The sequence below is a fragment of the Acomys minous genome (assembly GCF_964271855.1).
Source record: "Acomys minous genome assembly, chromosome: 4".
NCBI classification, from domain to species: domain Eukaryota; kingdom Metazoa; phylum Chordata; class Mammalia; order Rodentia; family Muridae; genus Acomys; species Acomys minous.
This window is the reverse complement of record NC_140486.1, coordinates 33,714,599-33,737,392: the sequence shown is the minus strand read 5'-3', so window position 1 is coordinate 33,737,392 and position 22,794 is coordinate 33,714,599. Positions and strand designations below refer to the sequence as shown.

Below are 22,794 nucleotides of genomic sequence, written 5' to 3'. Positions count from 1 at the left end.
TTTCAGGGCCAGTCAAAAGTTATTTTACATCACAACTTGAATGTCCATGGTGACCCAAATGAGGTTAGCGCTCCCACTGAGTTGGGGGTTACTCCATAGCAGATGGAAACTCACACACATATAAATGGGGGTTTAGAGACTCAGTTTCAGATCTGTTCCTTCCATCGGTCTGCCTCTCAAAAATAATAAGTTTCATTTGCACAAAGCTCTGGAAAACCAAGAACCCACTCTTCTAATGCCGGCCAAGCTCAGCAGTGGGACAGAGCCACAGTGACCTCTCCTGTGCTCCCAAAATGTTCCTGAGCATCTGGGTCTGGCCCTTCGGTGAGCTCAGCTGTGTTCCAGGTGATGGGGTTGTTTCAGGTTAGAGAACAGAAGACCCCACCCCACCTCCGCCCACTACTGTCTCCTAAGATGAATGAGCAGAGCCAAGGCGAGGCATATTCTCACTTCCCAGAGTCACACAGGGGTGGGGCCTCCGAGCACTATGCCTCCACTTCTCAATGCACCTGCTGAGCCCTACCCACCCAGCCCCACCTCCCAGTTCCTTAGGAAGGCTGGAATCAAGATGAAAAGGAAGGAAGGAAAAAAAATCAAACAGAAGAAAAAGCCCCATCACCAAGCCTTCTCCTCTCAGAATCCCTCGAAAACATGTGCCTTATAAATAGACTGGCTCAGTTATAAACAGCCGTGTTCCCTTCAGAGTCAGAAGCAACTGTTTAGCTTTATTGGGCATCACAGACACATCAAAGCCAAGAGCCTTGTGCTCGACAACTTGGAGTTCAGCCTGGGGCTATTTATTTTCCTTTAAAAATTAAAAAAAAAAATTTTTTTTTTCTTTATAGCTTAAAGGGTACACAAATCTGGCTTGCTCTCTGAAGGTCTCCAGTTCTAAAAAGAACATCCTTGGGCAGTATCTGACTCATTGCCTGGGTTTCTCATGCAGTTTTATTAAGTAATGGTTTAGGTGAAATAGTGCAGCAGGCTATTTGGTAATACCGATGCAGACATGGCAGCACACCTTTGCTGACAGGAAGCTTCTAGACAACCCTGAGCTACACAATTTGCAAAGATTGTGTTTGTCCAGTCAGCAAGAGATAGTTTGTCCACTACTGTAATAAATACCAAGGGAGCTCTTGAGGCAAATTCTAAATTTGGGAAAAGAAACCCCTTTGGGGAAAGGGGCATGAGTAAGTCATTACCTACCTGTCAATATTAAGTGGATTTTACAACTCTCTTTTCGTGGGGGCGCTGAATCTCTGAGCTCTCTCAGCCGATCTGTTTTGGATTACTGTAGATCTTTATACAATGAGCTACAAAAACACAATTTAAGAAAACTGGCATCCATCACTAGTGACCAGGCCCAAAAGTAAGAAAATAGAAAAGTTGGACCCCGAAGAGCCAGCCTAATTTTTATTGTACATGAATGTCCTCTTCACAAAAAGTCAGCTGGTTTAAATTCATTCTGTTATGATTCGTAATATCTAAATGGAATTTTCTTCAAAGCGCCCTTGATTGATTGACCCTTAGCTGAACGCTTTGTTTTTATTTTGAGGCTGACAATAATGTTTGTTGGCATGTGCTCTGCTTCAACTGCGCTGGGACGCCATGAAGCTATCTTTATGAGTCATCCAACCACAATACTAAATACATGTCAGCAAAGGAAATATTATCTGAAAAGGGAAAATTCCCTTTGATGTGCTTCAACATGCAGGGATTTCTGCAAGCTTTGGAAGCTCTGGGTGCTTGTAAGGCACGGTGTACGCTTACACATCCCCCCCCCTTTGGCCTACGCTGTGCCTCAGAAGACCACCCATTGCTTGAAAACAGTTCTGGTCTTTCAGCGGCAAAGTGTGTCATTTGGTTTTAGCACATTCATTTGCTGGGCGCTGTGTTTATATTAAGGGAAGGCGAACCCAGAGATGAAATGTTACAAGGGTGAAGTACAAAGTAGGCTCAATTTTTCTCAAGTTAGGAGATGTCAGTGATTTATAACTCGGTTCCAATTTTGATTTTTTTTTTTTTTTTTAAAAATGCAGCAGTGGAAAGAATTAATAAAATGCACAGCTCTGAGAGATGCCAAGGCAGGAAGGGCAGCAAGGGCTGGACAAGTGGCTGGAGTTTTTGTCAGATATTCATAGAATGTTGGGGAAAAACGTTCTGCTTAGCTAGCGGTTGCCCTCGCGAGACAGAATGGCAGTGAGTAAGGAACATAACAAGATAAATGAAATTTTTGCAGCTGTAAGTAAAATATTGAGAATCTGCACTTTTTTATTGATCTTTATGATCCTATTGCCAAGAGCCACTTTGTGGTGACAAAATATGTTGACAAGTGCATATCTCACTGCCATGAAAAATGTGGAGAAAGATTCTCCTTATGTCTGCAGTGTTCTACAAGGAACAAATTACACGGTTGCAGCCAATTCCTTACAGAGAGGCAAAATTTAAGGCCCACCAACCCTAAACACTTTTATCTGGAACTTGAGGCTAATATTTGTAACAATCCTTCATTGAGGAAACCAGCCTCAGCTCCCTCATTCTTTTAAAAATCTGTAGATTTTTCTTAATGGCACCAAAGCTGCAGTTATAAAAGATGTTTATTTCCTGGTACCCCCACTCCATCATCCAGGGTGTAATCTTTCAGCTCAAGTAAAGTGCTTCTCTTGTATTTATCGAATTTCCATCCATTTCACACAAGAGGGCCTTTCTTTTCTCCTACATCAAACTTTAGGGGAAAAAGAGGAAGCAGATAGGAAGGATTTTTTTTTCTTTTTGCTCTTTTAGTCCTTATATCACCCAAACTACTTCATTTTATTATGAATTTGGGGACTTCCAATGCCAAGATGCCAGAGTACATTTAGTGCTTTTTCTTCAAATAAGGAGTCAATAGTATTAATTTACAACGAGGTTGGGGCAACACTCAGTGCTTCAGCCATTTGCCACCAGGAAGATTGTTTTTTATTATTATTAGTGTGAGATGAACTTTTTTAAAATGAACTTTTCCTTTCCCACTGTCTCCTGGGCCATATTTCTGTCTCTTTAGGGCCCTCTATGGAGGGACACTGTGTGGAAATAAACTATACGTTGTTTATCATACTGAGTTACAGGTTCTCCTCGATTGCCGGGGATAATAAGGTGGGTGTAGATTTATTATAAACTGTTTAGGTGGAGCTGGGCAGGCAGAATGCTTTGTGGGCAATAAAAATGTGGTGGGACATAGGAGCATTACGCCTTACTAAGCTGGGTTTTCTTTTGTTTTTAAATAGGTCGAATATATTCTACCGAGCCTGTATAGATATCCCCAGGGGCAGCGAGCTTCTCGTGTGGTACAATGACAGCTATACGTCTTTCTTTGGAATCCCTTTACAATGCATTGCCCAGGATGAAAACTGTAAGAATCTACTTTAGCTCTGAATTCACACAAAAATGTACCTGTCTCAAAGATAACTTTTTTAACGAATGCTTTCTGAAACTTCTAAAATGTGGTTTGCTGTGATACATAATGCAAACATGCGTGTGTCATTCTACCACGGTTTCCCTTCCCAGGCAGCTCTTGCCTGTTCATGGTTTCAAAGCCTTTACCAGAGTTTTAAAGAATTGTTGAGAGAAAAAAAAGTGAAGTCAGCTGGTCTCCTCTGAGTACCTACTGTGTGTCTGTTTCTGCGCTTTGCCAGTTTAAGAGGGAAAATGCCAGGGTTTCTGCTCTGAAGGGAGGCAGCCTTGTTGAAGCCCTACTCTACAGAAGTTACAAAGACTATTATCACCTCTGCAGCCAACTGAGTGTGAATTAACAGTCAGGAGACTAGAGGAAGTACAAAATATATAGGTATATGACTATAGGATTGGCATCTCTCTAAATTTTCTCGTGTAGAACCACAAAACTTTCCTCTATCACTGTTATTACGCCAACTGTTACATTTAAAGCAATAATAGAGTGTTTAGGCTGATGTGAACTTGCAGAAGTTTCTTCTTGACCTTATTTCAAGTTGTCACTGATGCTTGGGAAACGGTTAAGGTGATGTTCATCTTTGGGGCAGATGTAAGCAATCCCAGAGTGCACCGGGGAGAAGAACTCTTAGCTTCGGTGATGCTGTGCTTCCTTGTCATTAAACAGACTCATCTGTGAAATGATAATTTGATATGCTACAAGAAAGAAACCGAGACCACAGATGGATTTGTCAATAGGTGGAAAGCTTCGTCTTGGAAGAAGCGGTCTTTTCCTGCTCGCATCTCCGCTCTCTGTCCCACACTCCTTCCACAAATGCCCTGAGTGCTGCTATTATTCCTCACAATGCTGATCCCTGCTGTCATTAATTCCCTTGTAAAACAGACGCACTGCTATCAACTTTTCTCTTCTGCCCTAATTCAAACCAAGCTCAAATGAAGACATGTATCTGGGCCTTCTCACTTGCTCTATTTCCCCCTGGAGAGCGCGTCCTTTCTGCTGTGAAACCCTTGTTAGAGTGTCTGCCTTCAATGAGGACAGTCTCCCTGTTAGACATGGTAGTGTGCTGGAGGTTGGCCTGATGTATTTTGATGCTAATTACTGCTTGCTGCCTCTGTGACCCACTTTGCCTAAGAGCCTAACCTGTTTGACCAATTAAAGGCCATCACACCTGGGCGGGGCAAATGGGATAGGCGTGGCTAAGGTTCCTGGGCTTGGGGAGACAGAGAGAATCTTGAAAAGAAGGGAGATTGGAGGAGAGAAGAAGAAGGAAGGCCGCCATGCATTAGGTGGAAGAGAAGCACATGGCTGGCGTGGATGGAGATTTGGCCCAGATGAGGAACATCAGCAAGTATTTGGGATTATGGGTGCAGGGGATAGCTTGATAGAAATTATTAGAAGCAGATGGCATGGGACTGGGTCAGGTATCTCACACCTGCCCCAATATGGGAAATAGTTTAGGGGATTAATATCTTCCCTGCCTGAGGCTATTTAAAAATATAACAGGTGCCTGTGGCTTGATCGATTGCTAGTAGGTTAGAAAATACTGCTGTAATAATAATTGTAGGCCAGGTAATAAGCATTGTTAGGTCATGCTGGTAATTTAACTGCAACAGTAGTGTGCCTGGCATCAGAGCAGACACAAGCATGGAGGCCACTATGTTCTTCCTTCTCCAGGATGACACCATGTCCACCTCCCTCACAGCAAGAACTAGAAGAGCACCCGGGCTATTGGCATGGACTTTCCATGTCCAGGACCCTGACATGCACTCAGCACCTAACATGTTGAGTTTAAGCCAAAGGGGTTTTGGAAATCTTGTGAGCTTCGTTCTTTCCTCCTTGAATACAACCCGCTTCCATACTCAGGAGTTGCCATGTTGTGTGTTGAGAAACGTGTAGGTGCAAGCACACGAGGGCCTAGAAGTCTGGTATACAGATGATGATAGTTCAAACAGTCATTAGTTCTTATTTGTCAATCACCTACTGTGGGCCAATGTCTTTGCTAGGAACTGAAAATGCTGGAGGTGGGGGAAAAACAGGTAAGAAATCCTACACTTGCGGAGCTTTTGTCGAGGGACAGGATGCTGTAAATACATAATTAAACGTTGGTCACGTTGTTGGTCATGTGTTGTGGAGCGACTAATGCAGAAAAAGGACAAGTATGCTAGGAGGTTGGGACTGCTGATTCAGGGAATGATTTGAAGGAGCTACTTCTGGCAAGCTGGGTGGCCGGAATAAGGAGGTGTGACAGTGAGGTGCATTACTCTAGAGGAGCGCATTACAGACAGTTAACTAACCCCCAGAGGTCTCCTGACGGAAATGTCCCTTGCACACGGAAGAACATCTGAGAAGTTGGCTTCGGTATGATGGAGTGAGTGACAGAGTAGAATCTAAGTCAGGTATGGGTGGATAGGGGACAGGTATCCTTGTGAGGACCCTGGCTTTTACTCCGTGAGCTTGGTGACAGGCCTGGCATGGAGTTTGCAGCAGTAGCAAGGTCTGACTGAAGTTGTAGTAGGGTTGCTCTATCTTTTGAGTGTAGGTCGCAACATGAACAGTGAGGTCAGGGGCTCTTATAGAAACCAGGGGGGAAATGATGGTGGTTTAGACCAACATGGAAGTGCGGGAGGTGGTGACAAGTAATTGAACACTGGGCATATTTTGAAGGTAAGACCAATAGCATTTTCTGGCATTTTAGGTTCCAAGTAAAAGGTGTCAAGGATGAGTCTGAGTCTTCTAGACCAAGGGGCGACTATTTCCTCAGTGTAGAAGTAAATATGGAAAGCGTGGGATGACTGAGTAGGAGTTGCCACGCCCACTTGGATCTCTGGATTAGAAGTCATATGCTCACCCGTTGCTTTCACCTCACAAGCTGTTACAGGCATGGGGGTGACTAGGGTTGGAGGTTAGGGCGTTTTGCTGTCCGTTCACATGGCGAGGGGTCCAAGTATACCTAAAGTTGTTTTAAGATTCAGGGCTGTAGTGCCATTAGAAATGTGCTTCCTGGATCAACGCACTGTTTGTCTTCAGCCCTTTCTCCTGCAGTTGTGCCTGGAGGAAGTGTTGTCGAAGATGCTGGCTAGAATGTTACACGAACTCTGCCAGGGAACGTTATGCCTTTTCACTCCTGAAGCCCACAGTGGTGTACAGTTTTTGGCTCCAGTAGGAAAACCAAGTTGCCCCCTTCAGGTTCCGTTTGGAGTTCCCAGTAAGGACTGAAGGAAGCTTAAAGGGATATTAATAGTCATTGTCTAAAAGGCTTGATGGTGACGAAGCCTCTTTCCACTGACGGTGTTATGGGGATTTTATTTCACTTCCTATCTCAAAGCCATCTATCTGTCATGGGGTTGACTACTCAAGAAACCAGCAGAAGGCTTCATCAGATGGTGAGGGGAGAAATATGACTTCAGTTGTAATCCTGAGACCAATTCTCATCCCATTTGATCACAGAATGGTCTAGGGATGCTTTGTGGTGACGACGGCTTGTTCTGTGCTAAGAAAATCTTCATGGTACCCAGGCATGCAGATGTGTAAAGGGGCACGGCAGGGAACTTAACATATGGCCTTCCTTACCCTGAGTAGTTTAAAATCATCTCTACGGAGCAGCAATGCCAAGATGATTTTCACCCCACCAAAATAAACTAGGTTTCAAAAAGAGCTTCTTGAGATCAAAGACTCACTAGTCAAATGCACTTCCTTATAGAGCTGTGTGTGTAAAGCACCCGACTGCATGTGTTGGGCAGGAGGTGCCTCAGCAGGTAAAGGCTCCACCAAGCCCGACGGATCTCTGCATGCATCCCAAGACCGACATGGTGGAAGGAGAGAAGCTGACTCCTGAAAGTTGTCCTCCGACACCCATGCACACCCATACACATCCATACACACACACCATACACCACACACACACACACACACACACACACACACACACACACCATATACCACATACCACACACACATACCCATGCACACACCCCCATATATACACATCACATACCACACACACATTCACAACATCATACACACATATATACACACATCATACATACTACAAACACCACACACACACACACACACACACACACACACACATATACACACGCACACTAGATAGAAATGAGACCTATCACAGTTATGAGAAGAGATTGAATATTATTTCAGGCAGATTTTCCTTTGTTAATGAAATCAATACTGGACCAAGATATTCAAGGAAAATGTGATTTTAGTTAGGGAATAGTACTTATTAAGCACTTTCAGTTATAAAAGTATCATTTTCTTCCCGTGGTTCTTTCAACACGCAGCGTACACACTTCCCGTTGATCGTGTGCGGTGGGACCTGGGGCTTAGAAAGTGCCCCCCTCTGTCAGCGGCATGTAGCAGTGGGGCCACTGTGTACACGCACTGCCCGGACATGCCAGCAAAAGCCGCCTGCACTCAAAGAGGAGACAGTGCTCCACACAGGCATTTGGGGCTCTGGAAGCAATTCCGGTGTTGTTTTCTTTTTCAAAACTATACTTAAGAATGTAAGAGTGCCCCCAAAAGAGAGAGAGAGAGAGAGAGAGAGAGAGAGAGAGAGAGAGAGAGAGAGGGAGGGAGGGAGCCCCTCTATCCACTGTGGGCATTTCAAAGAGCCTGAAGGAACACTTGCGTCGACAGATCACATCCGCAAGAAGGAGTGAGGTTGCCCCAAGCCTCCAGTGGGGGATTAGCTCCTGCAGAGTGTAAAGACCCGAGTGTGTTCATATTCTTTTCAGCGGAAATTAAAAAAAAAAAGCCTAGGAATAAATGTTAAACAAGTCTTCCCACTGCTTGCTCTTTCTCCACAAATAAAGCTGAGGTTGCAGAATGTGAGGCTTGATGGCCGTGCAGGAGTTGCACTGGATTAGACCTGCCTTGAGGAGGCCTGCCTCTTTTGATTTTTCAAAGAACAGCAAATAAAAAGGGCCACCACCTCTGTACAGGGCCTCTCCTCCTCACCATTCTACCAGCGACAGGGAACTGGATCCAGACTAAAGAGCGCCCTGCTCAATCCTTTATCCATATGACCTTTAGGATACCATTCAATCCAACAGTTGTCTCTGTGTGTGCAAGTCCAGAAAGGAGGTGTTGTGATGGTGTGCAAAAACCCAGGTCCCCAACCTGAGGTTTGGAGGACTGAAGAAGGTTCATTAGCATAAAACTCAGTGAAGGCACCCCTTGGGGAGGCTACTGCAGAGACTCTGGGCTGAGGGGCCTTAGGTTGCCAGAGTACCTACCCCCATACCTAGAGAGATGCTGGGGTTGGACTCCTTACACAAGCCCAGATATAGGAAGGTAGTGTCCTGTGTCTGAGTGGAGACTAGAAGAGTGTTGACTCTAAGCCAAGAGGTCAAGAAACTGTCCATCTTGGGATACTGTGAAAGAGAGTACATGCCTTCTTATAGCTGCAGAAACGTGTGGGCCTTGATTTTCATCCTACCTGGCAGACATAAGAACTCTGGGTCAAGGACCTGATGTGAAAATTGGCCTAGTGCCAGGGAGATGGCCCAAGTGCCTTGTACACTTGAGGACCTGAGCTAGGTCTCTGGACGCCACATAAAAAGCTGGGCACGGTGGTACCCACTTATGACCTCAGAACTGGGGAGGTAGAGACAAGTAGGCCCATGGGACCTGCTGGCCAGCCGGTCTGGCTGAATCAGCAAGCTCCAGGGCAATGAATGACCCCCGTCTGTGGAAAACAAAATGTGGACAGTACCTGAGGAATGACAGCCAAGTTTGTCCTCTTGCTTCCACCTGCACATGCGTGTGTGTATACTCCTCCCTCCCTCCCTCTCTCTCTCCCTCCCTCCCTCCCTCCCTCCCTCCCTAACCCCCTCTCTTCCCCATCTCTCCCTCTCCCTCGAACCCCCACCCCATCTCTCTCCTAGAAGTTGAAAATCCTGTAGAGTTCTAGAAAAAAGCAAAACAAAACAAAACAAAAAACAAAGAAGAAATGGCCACAGGGACACCTTTTTGTCCCTAAGAAAGGTAGCAACCCACAGGAACTGTATTCTCTGAGAAGAGAACAAAGGAGGAGGGGGAGGCTGGACAGAGGTTGCTTTATTGGCTCTTGGGAGTGTTGTGCGCCACTCTAGCCCATCTTGCTACGTCAGTTCATCCCTCGCGCTCCTAGCTCTTGGACCTGGGAGGGGTGGTGGACAGACATCTTTCAGATGGGCTCGTTTTCAGTACCTACATCAGCATAGGAGACCCTCTGCCCCCTTGACCGTAGCCCACCTTGAGCTGGACTATTGTCCACACGCAATGACAGGTGTGGAGGCATAAAAGTCTAGCTATTTCCACAGAGGGCCACACTGAAGATAATCGCCACAGCTTCTCGGTCTTCAGTTGCCCCCATCCTGGTTTTCTCACTCCTCAGCACATGTCCACGCTCAGAAGACTCCCCAGTGGGCCTCTCCCCCACAGACATCCATGCTTGGCCTTAGTGGAAAGGCTAAGAAGGGGTCTCCACACCAATCTCCAAATTTCCCTCCCAGAGTCTGTTTTCCAGGTACTCCTGGGTCTGTATTTTCTTTTGTGGGAGTTCTGTGTTTTCGATCTAGACTTCTGTGACTCACGGCCTCAACTGTCCAGTTGTTTCCTCAACATCTTCACTCCCATTCCTCGCTCAGTGTGTTGTGTGACTAAAGCCATGATGCTCATTCCCACAAACTGCCCCCCACCCCCCAGTTTGACAGTGCCCACTTCCAGCCATCCAACAGCATTTTGTAGACACCTTGACGCGTCACCCTCACAGTTTATCACCAGGACCTGTTGTGTGTATTCCTCATGCGTTCTCACCTCTGTTGCCACCTTCCTGATCAGGGCGACACAGTCCACTCAGGGTTGTACCATGGAAGCAGCCTATTTGGCGTCATTACAGCCAGAGTGAAGTCTTCCATATTTGTTTATTTTACTGTTCCAGTTTATCCACTTGTTTTTATCAACAGATAGTTTGGGCTCCTAGATCAAAGTCTAGAAAGTGCTGTGGGCATACAAGAGATAATGAGGGATGTTGGCAAGTTCTTAGCTATTTTTCCAGAAATATATATTTGTCTTTTCGGGCATCTAAGTGCACTCTCCCTTTCTTTCTCTGGTTTTTCATGTCCTCTACTTAACCTTCTCCCTCTCTGCCCCTCTCGTCTCTTCAAGAAAGCCTCTGGTCTTCTTGCCTCAGCTTCCTGAGAAACTAGGATTGTAAGCGTGTATGGCCACCATGTATGGCCCCCTTTCTGCTTTTGCACACGCACCAGCAGCATATGGTATATACCGAACGACATGCAGCGATGACACCCTGAAAGCAAACATCTGGTCTCCTTGAGCTCTGGTTCGAAACTCTTTTCGGCTCACAGTGACCATTTTGTTAAATAACCAGCTCTTTAATATGGAATACTACAAGCCGCACGTAGTCTCCCGCTCACATACTGATTAATTTATTTTCAGATAGGGGCCTCACGTAGGCCTAGCTGTCCAAACTTGCTATGTAGCTGAGGATGACCTTGAACTTCGAATTCTCCTGCATTCAACTCCCAGTGCTGGGAATATAGAATTGTGTCACTATTCCTAGTGTCAATGGGCTTTTGTAGATTGAACATTGGGATTTGGTTATCCTAGGCAAGCTTTCTACTAACTGAGTGACCTTCCTAGACTCTGCCCTTTAATTAGAATCCAGCTGCATATGGTGGCACATGGCTATAATCCCAGCACTCAGGAGGCAGAGGCAGGATGATCACAAATTCCAGGCCAGCCAGGACTATCTAATGAGACCCAGGCTCAAATCCAAAATGAAACTTAAACAAAGATATTAGACCCGCCCAAGACCCAAAGATCTTTAGCCTTACTAAGCTGAACTTAGTAGACAAAGACTCCTGGTCTTGAGTGTGTTAACTGGCCTGCCAGTACATTTCCAGGTCCCATAGGTGCTGGCGCTGGCAATAGCTGCCATCCTCTCCAGCGTCAGGTGAAGCCTGGCATCTGTCCCCTGTCTCGCCACACTGGCACATTCTCAGTGCTTCTCCTTCACAGGACACAGGCCTGTGATAGTTCCCCCTCCGCCGTCTCTTCCTCCCTCCCTCACGTGTCCCATCAGAGCTCAGATGCCAACCTCCTGGCATCCTTTCTTTCTTGCAGTCCTGCACTTTGTCACATCCAAAATGAGCATGTTTTCATAGTTGGACTCTCTGAAGTTGGCAGAAATCTTGACCATGGACACCAGTTCCTTACAACTGTAATGGTTCAATTAATAATGGAACTTAAGGAGTGAGGCTGAGTGAACGCCTGCAATGTAGTAGCTTCCTATCTGTCAACATGTCACAGTGAGAAGGACAGTGGGCCTTCCTGTCCTCCTACATGCCCACCAGTCACTATGTAGTGGATGTTCATTAAATATTTTGCAGGTGGGATAAAGTAACACTTGGTTTTGTCGATCCTGAATTTTCTGCACCACGCCCCCAGTGTTTTAACTGTCCAGATGTGAGTTCCACCTCAGTGTTTTAACTATCCAGATGTGATGAGTCAGTATTTTTCCTTGACCCCATTCCCCCAAGCTTTAGACTGCACCCCCTTTCACTTAACCATTGTCTTCATAAACTAAGGAGACTCTGGCTCAGTGTCCCTGAATGCAGAAGCCACTTGTGTTTCTGGCTATGTTACTTAGCTGTCTTCAGGCCTCCTCTGAATGGCCCCTCCTGGATGCCCCTGGAGAGGGAACCTGTTCCTGGTTACTAAGTTCCCTTGTTTAGCTAGGGTTTTTCACTGCGTGGCCAGTGAGGCTGGCATTCAGGACCATCTTATCTAACCTGTTCTGCCTTCAATACATGCATCTCTACATTGAGGGTTCTGTGGAAGTGTGCAGGACCCCACAGAGCAGCTAGACTTCAATTATGATCGCTTTGGGGGATGTTTTCATGATCCCCTGTCTCTCTTTCTGTGTGTGTGTGGGGGGGGGGTGTGTGTGTGTGTGTGGGTGTGTGTATCATTTTCTCAGTTTCTTTTAGGAAGACTGAGTTACTCTATAAACACAATGGAGAACCATACGTAGGACAGAATAGAACGCATGTTGTTGCCTACAGCTGGGAGCCTCTTATGTTTGTTTTACAGAATCCAAAAGAGGAAGTAATAACATGGAGGATAATTTTACTCCAGTTGTCCTCATGTGTACTGTCCGTATGCTGTTCATTTTACTATATTCATGCAGGCCCACGCATCCCTGGTTATCATGCAGACCTTTTAGACATATAGTTTTGTTTCACTTGATATTGATTATCACACCCACAAAAATCCATTAGCCCATGAATCTGTTTCTTTCTATGTAAAGATTGTGTGTCCTTAAGGATTTAAAACATTAAAAAGCTTGGGTCGGCTTAGCCACTCTGCTGTGTGCCATCTTCTCACTCTGCGTTCCTTCTGAGTATGCTGGCCAGCAAGGGCTCGCTGTTGCCTGGAGACTTGTGGTTTCTCTGTGCTTTACCCTTCCTGGACTAGTGATGACGGTGCCAAACAAATGGGCTCCACATCAACCTCTGACAACACCCCTGTTTTTACTTTTTATTAAAAATGACAAAGGATTTCCCTTTATCTTTTAGAGTCTGCTTAAGAAGTAACACGAAGAAAAAAATTTTAAGCTTAAAAAAAGTCTACAAACTTCATATTGATTATACAACTTTTGCCTCAGAAGGTCAAGTGATGCAGGACTTTTATATATGAAATATGGACTACATGTAACTTGAACACAGGCACACACACACACACACACACACACACACACACACACACATGTCATGTATAGTTTGATGTATATTGTATACACACAAAGCATGGTACTGCCCATAAAGTGGCCTTTCTCTGTTTGAAACAGCCAGTGAGCAGAGCGGCATGGATATGAATCAAAAAGTGAAATTTGCTGCAACTCAGAAAGCCAGAGCTTGCCGCCTAGGTCTGTCCTTCCTTATTGTGTCATGCCACACAGGTTGCTGCGTCTTGCTGGGCTAGTGTCTTGCCACTTGTAATAAGAGAGGGTTGGCTTAGATCAGTGATTCCCAGCCCTGACTTTACCTCAGAGGCACCTGGGGGACTTTAAAAACTATAGTCAGGCCCTTCTGAGAGATCCATTTGGTTTTTAGAACTTCTCCTCTGTAGCTGCTGCTGAGGAGCCGGTGAATGACACTCCAGGGCCTTTCCTCCCTGGGATGAGAGGAGCGATGCTTCAGTTACCGTATAAAGCTCTGTTTCCTGTGGTAGATTTGTTGGTCACAGCAACCCTGTCTCCACATGTGTGATCCACCTGTCTCCTTACAGAGCTTCCTGGTTTCGCACGCCTCTCCTGCTGTCTTTCTGTGTTGAGGATGCTCAGGTGGAGAAGGGAGCTTAGCCATGGGTGTGGCCAACAAGGCAGGCAGATCACCATGAGTTTGAGGCCAGCCTAGGTTACTGGGTGATAACCTGTCAAAAATAAAATTAAAATAAAAAAAATAACAACAATCTTCAGGTATTTAGATTTCTCCCATAAAGAAATCTTTTGTTTTAGAGGTCTTCTTTGTCTTCTTCTTTACCACACAGCAAGGATCATCTCCCTTATTCTAATCTTGTCTCTTCTTTTTTTATTTTTTTCGAGACAGTGTCTCTCTGTGTAGCCTTGGCTGCCCAGGACTCACTCTGTAGATCAGGCTGGCCTCGAACTCACAGCGATCCGCCTGCCTCTGCCTCCCGAGTGCTGGGATTAAAGGCGTGCGCCACCACGCCCGGCTCTCTCATCTCTTCTTACAACCAAAAGAATGGTGACTGCTTGTTGACACCAGGCCTCATGATAAACTCTTTGATATCACACCTGAACTTCCTAGGAGGAGGCTGCAAGATGAGAAGACCAGCCCCCCTTCCCGCCCCCCACCCCACCCCCAGCCCCCAGAGCTCCACTGCCATTGATGGATTATGTCACTCAGTCCTCGGAGTGATCACTTCGTATTTTCCCAAGAACTACATCCTAGGTTTGGATGTTGCAACTTTCCCCTCAGCTACAATCTTAGGAAACAGTGGAGTTAGAATTTAGGCCATCTCAGTCACCACACCATATGGCTATTTTTTTTTTTTACAGGTATTGCTACCACTGTCTGTAGTTTACCTAAGGGGAAACAGGGCACAAAGGGTTGAGTAAGTTGCCTATAATCGCTGTCTTTAATGAAAGCCAGAGTCAAGATGAGACCCCCCTAGACCATCCTAATTTCCAAGCCTCAGGTTCAAGCATCACAGCTGCTGCCTCCCCCTTCCTGTATCCATCTGTCAATCGGTCCTCTCTCCAAGCCCCTTCCTGAAATCTGAGTGGTTTTATCCTCCTCTTTCAAAACCAGCCTGTGCCTGTTACCCAGGCCTTAAATAATTTTAAAAGTAAATTCAGCGCACTCTGAGGTCCACACGTGTTGGAGTATCCTATCTCCCTGGCTGTTCGCTAACCCGCCAGGCTTCTGTTTCTGGATTGTTCTCCTCCTCTTAGCTCTTTATTCCGCTCCATGGTAAATAAATACCTGCCCTATTCTGGAAAGGCCTGGTGGGAGGCCTTGGCATTCCCTACCTAATGGTATCTACCCATTTCTGGGCACCCTCTTCTCCCCTCTGTCTCTCCTATCTGGAGGTCTCTAAGCAGGGTTCAGTGTGGCGGTCCATATGTCTCAAACCACAATTGTGTGCGTGTTGAAGGCAAAAGCCATACAACACCAGTCCTAGCTGCTTAATAAACTGCTGTGGGTTGACTTATTAGTGCGTGATAAGCCTTATTTTCCCCCTCATACGATCTTATTATGAGAATTTGGGGGCCAGAACCCCACAGCTTCACATGTTTGTTTATAGGGATGTTTTGAAGTATGTGGTATTGTGTTTATTTAAGGGCTAACGAAACTGACCTTGTCAAACTCTCACTGTTCTAGTGAACGTCCCTTCCACGGTAATGGAAGCCATGTGCCGACAAGACGCCCTGCAGCCCTTCAACAAAAGCAGCAAGCTTTCCCCTTCCGGGCAGCAGCGTTCCGTGGTTTTCCCACAGACTCCCTGCAGCAGGAATTTCTCCCTCTTGGATAAATCTGGGCCCATGGAGGCAGGATTTAACCAAATCAACGTGAAGAATCAGCGGGTCCTGGCGAGCCCCACCTCCACCAGCCAGCTGCACTCAGAGTTCAGTGACTGGCACCTCTGGAAGTGCGGGCAGTGCTTTAAGACTTTCACGCAGCGCATCCTTCTGCAGATGCATGTGTGCACGCAGAACCCCGACAGGTGAGGCCCAGGGCTTGCCTTCCCGCGGCACCTCGTGGGGGAAAGCCGCAGTGGAGAGACGCCTTCCTGCAGGCTGGAGTTACTTTAGGCCTCAGCTGTGCCTTCATTGTTTGAGCAGGCTCCATGGACAGGGACAGGTTGGTGACTGCCTAGAGGCATCTGCACTTTCGCAGCCCAAACGGTTACATCCGAGTTTAAAAGGAACCAAAAGAGAAGGAACATTTATGAATATCAGGGGTGGAAAATGAGGTCAGGGTAATCAGAATCCCCTCTGTCTTCCAAAGATAATATAGCTGGCTGCCGGGCGGCTGTCACAGCCTTTTCAGAGTTCACCTCCAGTGTGCCGTGAGTATGAACTTAATTAAGTACTAAGAGGTAATGAATTGGAATTTTTTGCTTAGTACTATTTTTCTTCAGAGCATGCAAACCCATAAATCCTACAAACCTGTCAAAAGGAAATACCCACTCGGCTAGTGATGTGGAGGAAAACAGATGTCACTTATTCAATAAACTAATATCCACACAGAAGAAAAATGTTGACTAGATACCTCAGAGTCAAAGTTGGTTTGAAAGTTTGTCAATACGGAATTTTATGGCCATGAACTGAGGATGAAATTTAGCTGAACAAGTGAATTAAAATTTCAGGTACGCTGACGAGTGGCCCAGTAGATATAATGGAACTATTATTTATGAATCAAAACTGGTTTATTTGACAGTCTTGATAGCTGCGAGCGCAAAAGACAAAGATCAGATTAATTCAATAGGAAGGCTGCTTGTGTTTTCTCTCTCCTTCCTGTCCTATGAGAACTTGATAAAGCCTAAAATATCCAGGAATAGCCTAGAAAAAGTTCACTTTGAACATACAAGTCAAAAGTGAGCTTTTGGAGCTAGGATTGGACATATGAAAGGAAGATTCCTGAACTGTTTTCTTAATTTTGTTACTGATTAACCTTGAGGAAACAAGACATAGGACTCTTCGGCTCACAGTATACAGTCGGCTCACAGTATAGTCAGCTCTCCCCTCACAGCTCTGCAGCACAGGGCAGCACGCTTAACAAACTCAAGTAAAGGACAAGGGGGTGGAGGTGTGGTAGAGGGGGCCACAGGATATTTATACATATTTGCATCTGTACACATTTTTACTCATGTCATTCTAGAAACTGCTCGCTTAGCCTCAAGCATTACTGTGAACTAATCAATATGGGAACGTTTACTTTAGAGCTAAGGCAGTTGTGTCTAGGTGTGTGGCAGCAGTCTTTGCTACGGAGGTGAGATTCAAACATTAGAATGTGGTCCAGCACCTCCAACCCCCAGGCCCCCCAATCCTCCCATTCCCTGCAGCCCCCCAACCCCCATGCAGAAAGGCTTTTCTTAAAAGTTTGCAGGCATGTGTATAGTACCACGATGTGTCTTTCTTAGCTTACAAATCATTCTGAGACACATTTAAAATCTTCTTATAAAAAAAAATGAGTTCAGGTTTATCAGTGTATTATTAGAGAAAGACTATTGTAATCGCAGTAACTAACTATGCGCAGTAAAATTAAAAGTAGGTCAAAGTTTCTGGGTCTTTGAGTGTCGTATGAGTTCATGCTCAATGTCACAAAAGCAATGAAGATACTTTATGGTAAATAGGCACTGAAACGGCCTGTCCTGTCTGACCCGAGTTATACCCAGAAAATCATGTGTGATGGTTTATGTCTCTAAAAGTTTGTCCTGTAAAATACTAGTACCACAATTTAATTCATTTACCAAAACAATCTAAACAGTTGGCTTACATGCACAAAATACGTCTAGGGTAGTTGTTATGGTCAGTGATTATTGCAAGCAAATTCAGTGTGCTTTGCAAATCCCCAGGTGGTATGAGCCTCCTTGTGTGCGAGATTCTGATAGGTTTGTGTGACTCAGCACTCAGGGTTGGGGGGGGGGAGCAGGGGGAGGCTCTCTTAGATGAGGTGAAGTGCTTTACAGTCAAGTGTTTACAATCAAGGATGGTGATCAGAGTGAGGCCATCTTACTTAGGAAGTGGGTTCCCGATTCTTCCCTGAGCTTTGTTGTTGAAGACACAAGAGGCAGTTGACGTCATTCATTAATACGTTAAAGGATCAATAACTTAAAGCTAAAGCGACCTGAAGAAAGCCAGCCTCTTTATAGGCAACGTAATACATACAATGCCTTTTCATAGCAGTGAGGGGACAGATGAAGCACATCATCAATCTGAGGTGATTTTTGAAGAGGAAATAGAGGGAGACAGCTAGTCACTTTGATCTATTAATTTCGTTCTAGATGAGTAATTTATTTTTACCCTATAGGACTTGCACAGCTCTTTTCTGTCTGAGAACACAAGATGGGCTCTTTATAGCAGATAGTATGGAGATGGGGAGACACTCCTCAACATCATTAACCACACAAGGAAAAGCTAAATAGAAGAAATGTCCAGAACTCCACAAATGTGATACGGACATCACATTTGTTCACGATGGTTGCTAAGTTTAGCAACTTTATGTGTGTGGAAGCACACCTCTGCTAAATATGCATCTATTCTGTGGTAACTAGCTTCCCAGTGAGTTGGGAGTTTGTCTTTGCCAGTTTATATTTACTCGTCCATAGCCAGATGTCCCTCATACCTGTGTAGAACCCCAACAAATATCAAAATCCATGCTCAAATTCCTTACATAAAATGATGTGGAAATTGCAGATAACCTATACAGACATTTCATGTATGCTCTAAATTATCTTTAAATCACTTCTAAAATATCCCAAACAGTTGTAAATACCATGTAAAGAACTTTTATTCTGTATTGTTTAGGAATACTGACAAAGTCTACATGTCCCATGTAGGCACGCTACTTTTTTTTTTTTTTTGAGTAGTTTTCTATCTCTAATTGGTTCCCTTTGTTGATTGGAGACCTACATAGAAGGAGGGCCAACTGAATAGTAAAATAGTTTAACAGAAACCATGGCTTCTCTCCTGGAAAACTCAGGAAAATCCCACGGGTAAGAGAGACCAGAGGACAAAGTCAGAAGGTAAACGGGTCCAAATTTGGAACAGGGCCCCCAATTGAAGGTCCAAGAGCTTTTTCAGTCTACGGAGTATCTCGTTATGAAACATGAGACATTTGAATTTTCATCAAAGAGAATGTTTGCTCTTTATCTGTGATCCTTTTCATGTGAGGTGTCATCCTATAGTATAAAGGAGAGATCTGTGGAGATCCTCCTCATTTCTCATCTCTGACTTACACAGTGAATGCAGGAGAAAATGGAATTTGAGCTAGCAAAATAGAAATCGGAACAAATGATAAACAGATCCAAGAATTACCCCCCCCCCTTGATATTAAGCCAACAGATTCGCCACATCTTCATTCTTTTCTCAGCCTGCCAACGCCCACCCCCACCCCCAAGCCCTGTACCCCTGTGTGATCCAAAGGGAAGAAGCTGTCGGGGTGTTGATCAACCGAAATTCTCTTTACCGAGTTTGTAAGCATCTGAGATTCTATATAAACTTACTGCCTGAGCCAGGGCAACTTGACTTACTTTTGTTGGGCCCAGGAGGTAGATAGCCCCTTTCTCTTCTTTGTTTCTGCTGCAGAAACATTCAATTGGGTTGGGAGGGAGGGAGTTCCAGAAATGTATGAGCAAAGCTTTTGATCACAGTTGAGTTTTTCTAAATGGTCGTGTTTTCACAGAAAATCTATTTATAACATGTATCTTTATTTTAAGCCACTTTTTCTATATCTCACCTCCCCACACACCACACCCCACCCTTTTCTTTAAAAAAAAAATCTTTCTCCCTTTTGATTGTGCCACATGGGAGAAAGTACGCCTTTAGCCCCCCCGGGCACCCCATCAGCTGTTCACAATTGTGTTGAAGTGTCATTGATTGTAATTGAAAAGGATGGCGCTAGATGGGGAAAGTGAGTTTCAAAGGCTCCGTCTGGTGGAGCGAGCGTGGAGGTCACTATCATAGTGCCTCAGAAGGGGTCATGTTCGTGAAATCTGCCCCTTGCTTCGAAAGGGCAAAAGTTATCTTCTTTCTCCTTTTTAGTGTCCTGTGGACTCTTTGGTTGAACATTTCTGACGCTCCTCTCACTCTTCTTATACAGAGATTGTCTCTTTCTCCATCCAGCCGGCAGCAACTTAAATAGGGCCCCTTCGAAAACGTGCAAGATGAGTGCTTGGGCTGCCTGTCACGGAGCAAGGAGAGGGTGTAGCCCCAAGTGAACAACTTTCATCCTGGAAGGTTTTTCATGCTATAAAAGAAAAATCAAAGGATGATTAATAATTTTAAACCAAACCACACTTAATTTTGTTAAGTGTTTCATCCTTTTCCTATGTACACCAAACCAATTACAGACTCAGAGCAAATGAACTGCACATTTTACTGGCGTAATCTTTGGCAGAGGAGCTACCAGTGACAGAGATTGTTAGGAGGTGAACGGAACAGTCTTACTGTGTTCTTTCTGCTTAAAAATCTACCAGCGTTGATTCGCTAAGCAAATCCACCCACACTTTGTCCGCTCCTCAGTTATTTCGTAGATGTGCATGGAGCACTTTCTGGTTTTTCACAAAGCTCGAGTTTCCCCATATTGGAACTAACCACATGAAGCCATTTCAGTCTTGGTTGATGGAAATCAAGGGGAGTAACCCATCAGTGTCTCAGTTGCACTAGACGCTTTTCAAATGCTCGGCTGCTCTTTGGAGCTCACTGCCCTGTATCCATCCATGCAAATTTAGACAGTCTGCACTGCTGAATTCCCTGCTTTGGATCCAAAGCAGCACCCAGCCCCACAGAACTGTGCAGCATGAGATGGCATTCTTTGGGTTTGCTTTGAAAACGGGGGTGGGGGTGGGATGTAGGGGGAGCTATAGGCACATGATGAGTGCTTTTGAAATATGCTTCCCAAATGCAATGATGTAAGATCCTGGACCCAGTGCAGCACAACACCCACGGATGTCTATCCATATGTGCTTTTCTGGTCTGACACATCAAACAAAGATGCAACTTTTAGTCTATCCAAAAGTTTGATAACTTTAACCTTATCTTCTTGCTAGACTCTGGAAAATGAATAGGGGTGCTGGGGTTTGGGTATTAAGTGCTTGCCATGTAGTTATGAGGACCCTGTATCCCATCATTAGCATCCACATAAAAAGCTGGACATGGTGGCACACACTAATATCTTAGTACTGGGAAGGCAAAGACCAAAGGATTCTTGGAGCTCACTGACCAGCAAGCCTCTCCAGATCAGTGAGTCTTGGGTACCAGTGACAGGCTGTCTCAAAAAAGAAAAGATGGGTGGCTCCTGAGGAACAGCACCTGTGTCCTGAGGCTACCACATGCACACACATGTACACAAACAACCCCTCTTCCCTGCGCATGTGCCAATTTTAAGGGAAATGTTGGTAATGAGCACTCACTCTGTGTTCTGAAATTGCTGTTGTGACTTGAGAGATAGGACATGCTTTAGAAAGATGCACCCATACCCTAAACTCCCGTGGCCAGTCTCAAATGAAACTGTAATTTCTCAAGATAATTTCTAGGCATCATTACCACTTGTTCCTGTTTTTTATGTATTCCCATATCTGTATTCAAATCCTTAACTACAATCAGTTTTTAAATTACTTTTGGATCATTTTTCTCCCTCTCCTCCGAGTATTGGGAACTAAGGGGGGGGGGAGGTACCCTACCACTCCTTCGTGTTCTCAGCCAGTTGATTGTTTTTAAAAGGTAGTGTCTCACATAAGTTGACCATGCTGGTCTTGAACTTGCTCTGTAGCAAGGGTAGATCTTGAATTTACAATCCTCCTGTAGCAGTCTCCTAAAACTCGTGGGCCCGTAATGTCAGGTCTGACCTCTTTTACTCCTTTTTAAAAGGAAACTCTGAGAACACAAGAACATAAAGCCTAAGAGAACATCATCTGCTAACTATGAACCTTCCACGGGTTCTTGTTTCCTTTGGATATCCTGGAACTCAGCACGAAGAGCAGATCAGCCCAGAACTCACAGAGCTCGGCCTGCCTCTGTCTCTCAAGGGAAGCTGTGCGCCACTACTCCCAGATCTTTTGTGATTGCTTGCTTGTTTTTTATTTGAGACAAGGTCTTGCAGTGTAGCCCAGGCACAACTTTTATATTTATAATTCAATAGACTTTCCATATGTTTCTGAGAGAGTCTGTTACAGTAACAAGAACTCACTTAAAATCCAAATCCGCTTATTAAAAGAATCAGGCTCTGCCAAGAGGAATGTCAGAAAATGCCCTGAAATCACTGTGTGGTACCTAAGAGTGAAAGGGTGTAACTGTGCCTTGAGAAATTTACTAAAGCAAGGTTGATAACTACGTTTTGATAGATGATTTTTGTGTTATTAAAAATTCCCAAGATTTTGCCTAAGCATTGGGATTGTCCGTATTTTAGAGTGTATATGGGGCGACGGGGGAGGGGGGTGGGGACAGGGATGGAGAAGGAAGGAAGAACAAGTGCTTCATGTGTGGGAGCTAGCTGCATCCGTGATGCAAGGTGGCATTGCACAATGCCACACTGTGATGCTATGACTTACGAGCCTCCTTGGGAAACATTGGTCATTGTCCCCAAAGCAGGAGAGAAATATGACGGTGTATGAAAGGGCGAATGTGAAAACAGAGGTCAGTGAAGTTGAGGACCTGCCCACATCCCGTGGTTGATTAGAACCCGAGGCTGAAGCAGACTCACCTCTCCTGTTCCAGGCACTCCTGTTTGGCCAAACTGTATTCCACATGCTTTTTAAAATGGTGCCATAGTAGCTGTGGAAATGGCTCAGTGGTTAAGGCTGCTCGCTCCTCCAGAGGACCCCAAATTTGGTTCCCAGCACCCATATTGGATAGCTGACAACTGACTGTAACCCCAGCTCCAGGGGATTTGGTGCCAGTCACCGGTATCCATCTGTACTCATGTGCGCATGAACACACACACACCTCAAACGATAACTTTCAAAGACTGTTCCACAGAGGCCACTGTATCTCAGGCGAATGTTCTCTGGCTGATCCTGGGAAGAAATGATGCTCTAAGGTTTTACCCCTTTTCCCTTGATGACAGCATTCAACA

The 22,794-nt window shown here is 45.1% G+C and overlaps 1 protein-coding gene across 2 annotated transcripts in view; it reads left to right on the top strand.

The window, feature by feature from the left end:
* The window catches only part of PRDM6 (PR/SET domain 6), a 127,295-nt gene that overhangs the window by 71,953 nt on the left and 32,548 nt on the right, over positions 1-22,794 (top strand). For both annotated transcript variants that reach the window (XM_084780330.1, XM_084780329.1), the window contains exons 5-6: positions 3,267-3,391; positions 15,379-15,721. In XM_084780330.1, coding sequence (XP_084636456.1) covers positions 3,267-3,391; positions 15,379-15,721 — 468 coding nt within the window. The remainder of the gene's footprint in view (positions 1-3,266; positions 3,392-15,378; positions 15,722-22,794) is intronic.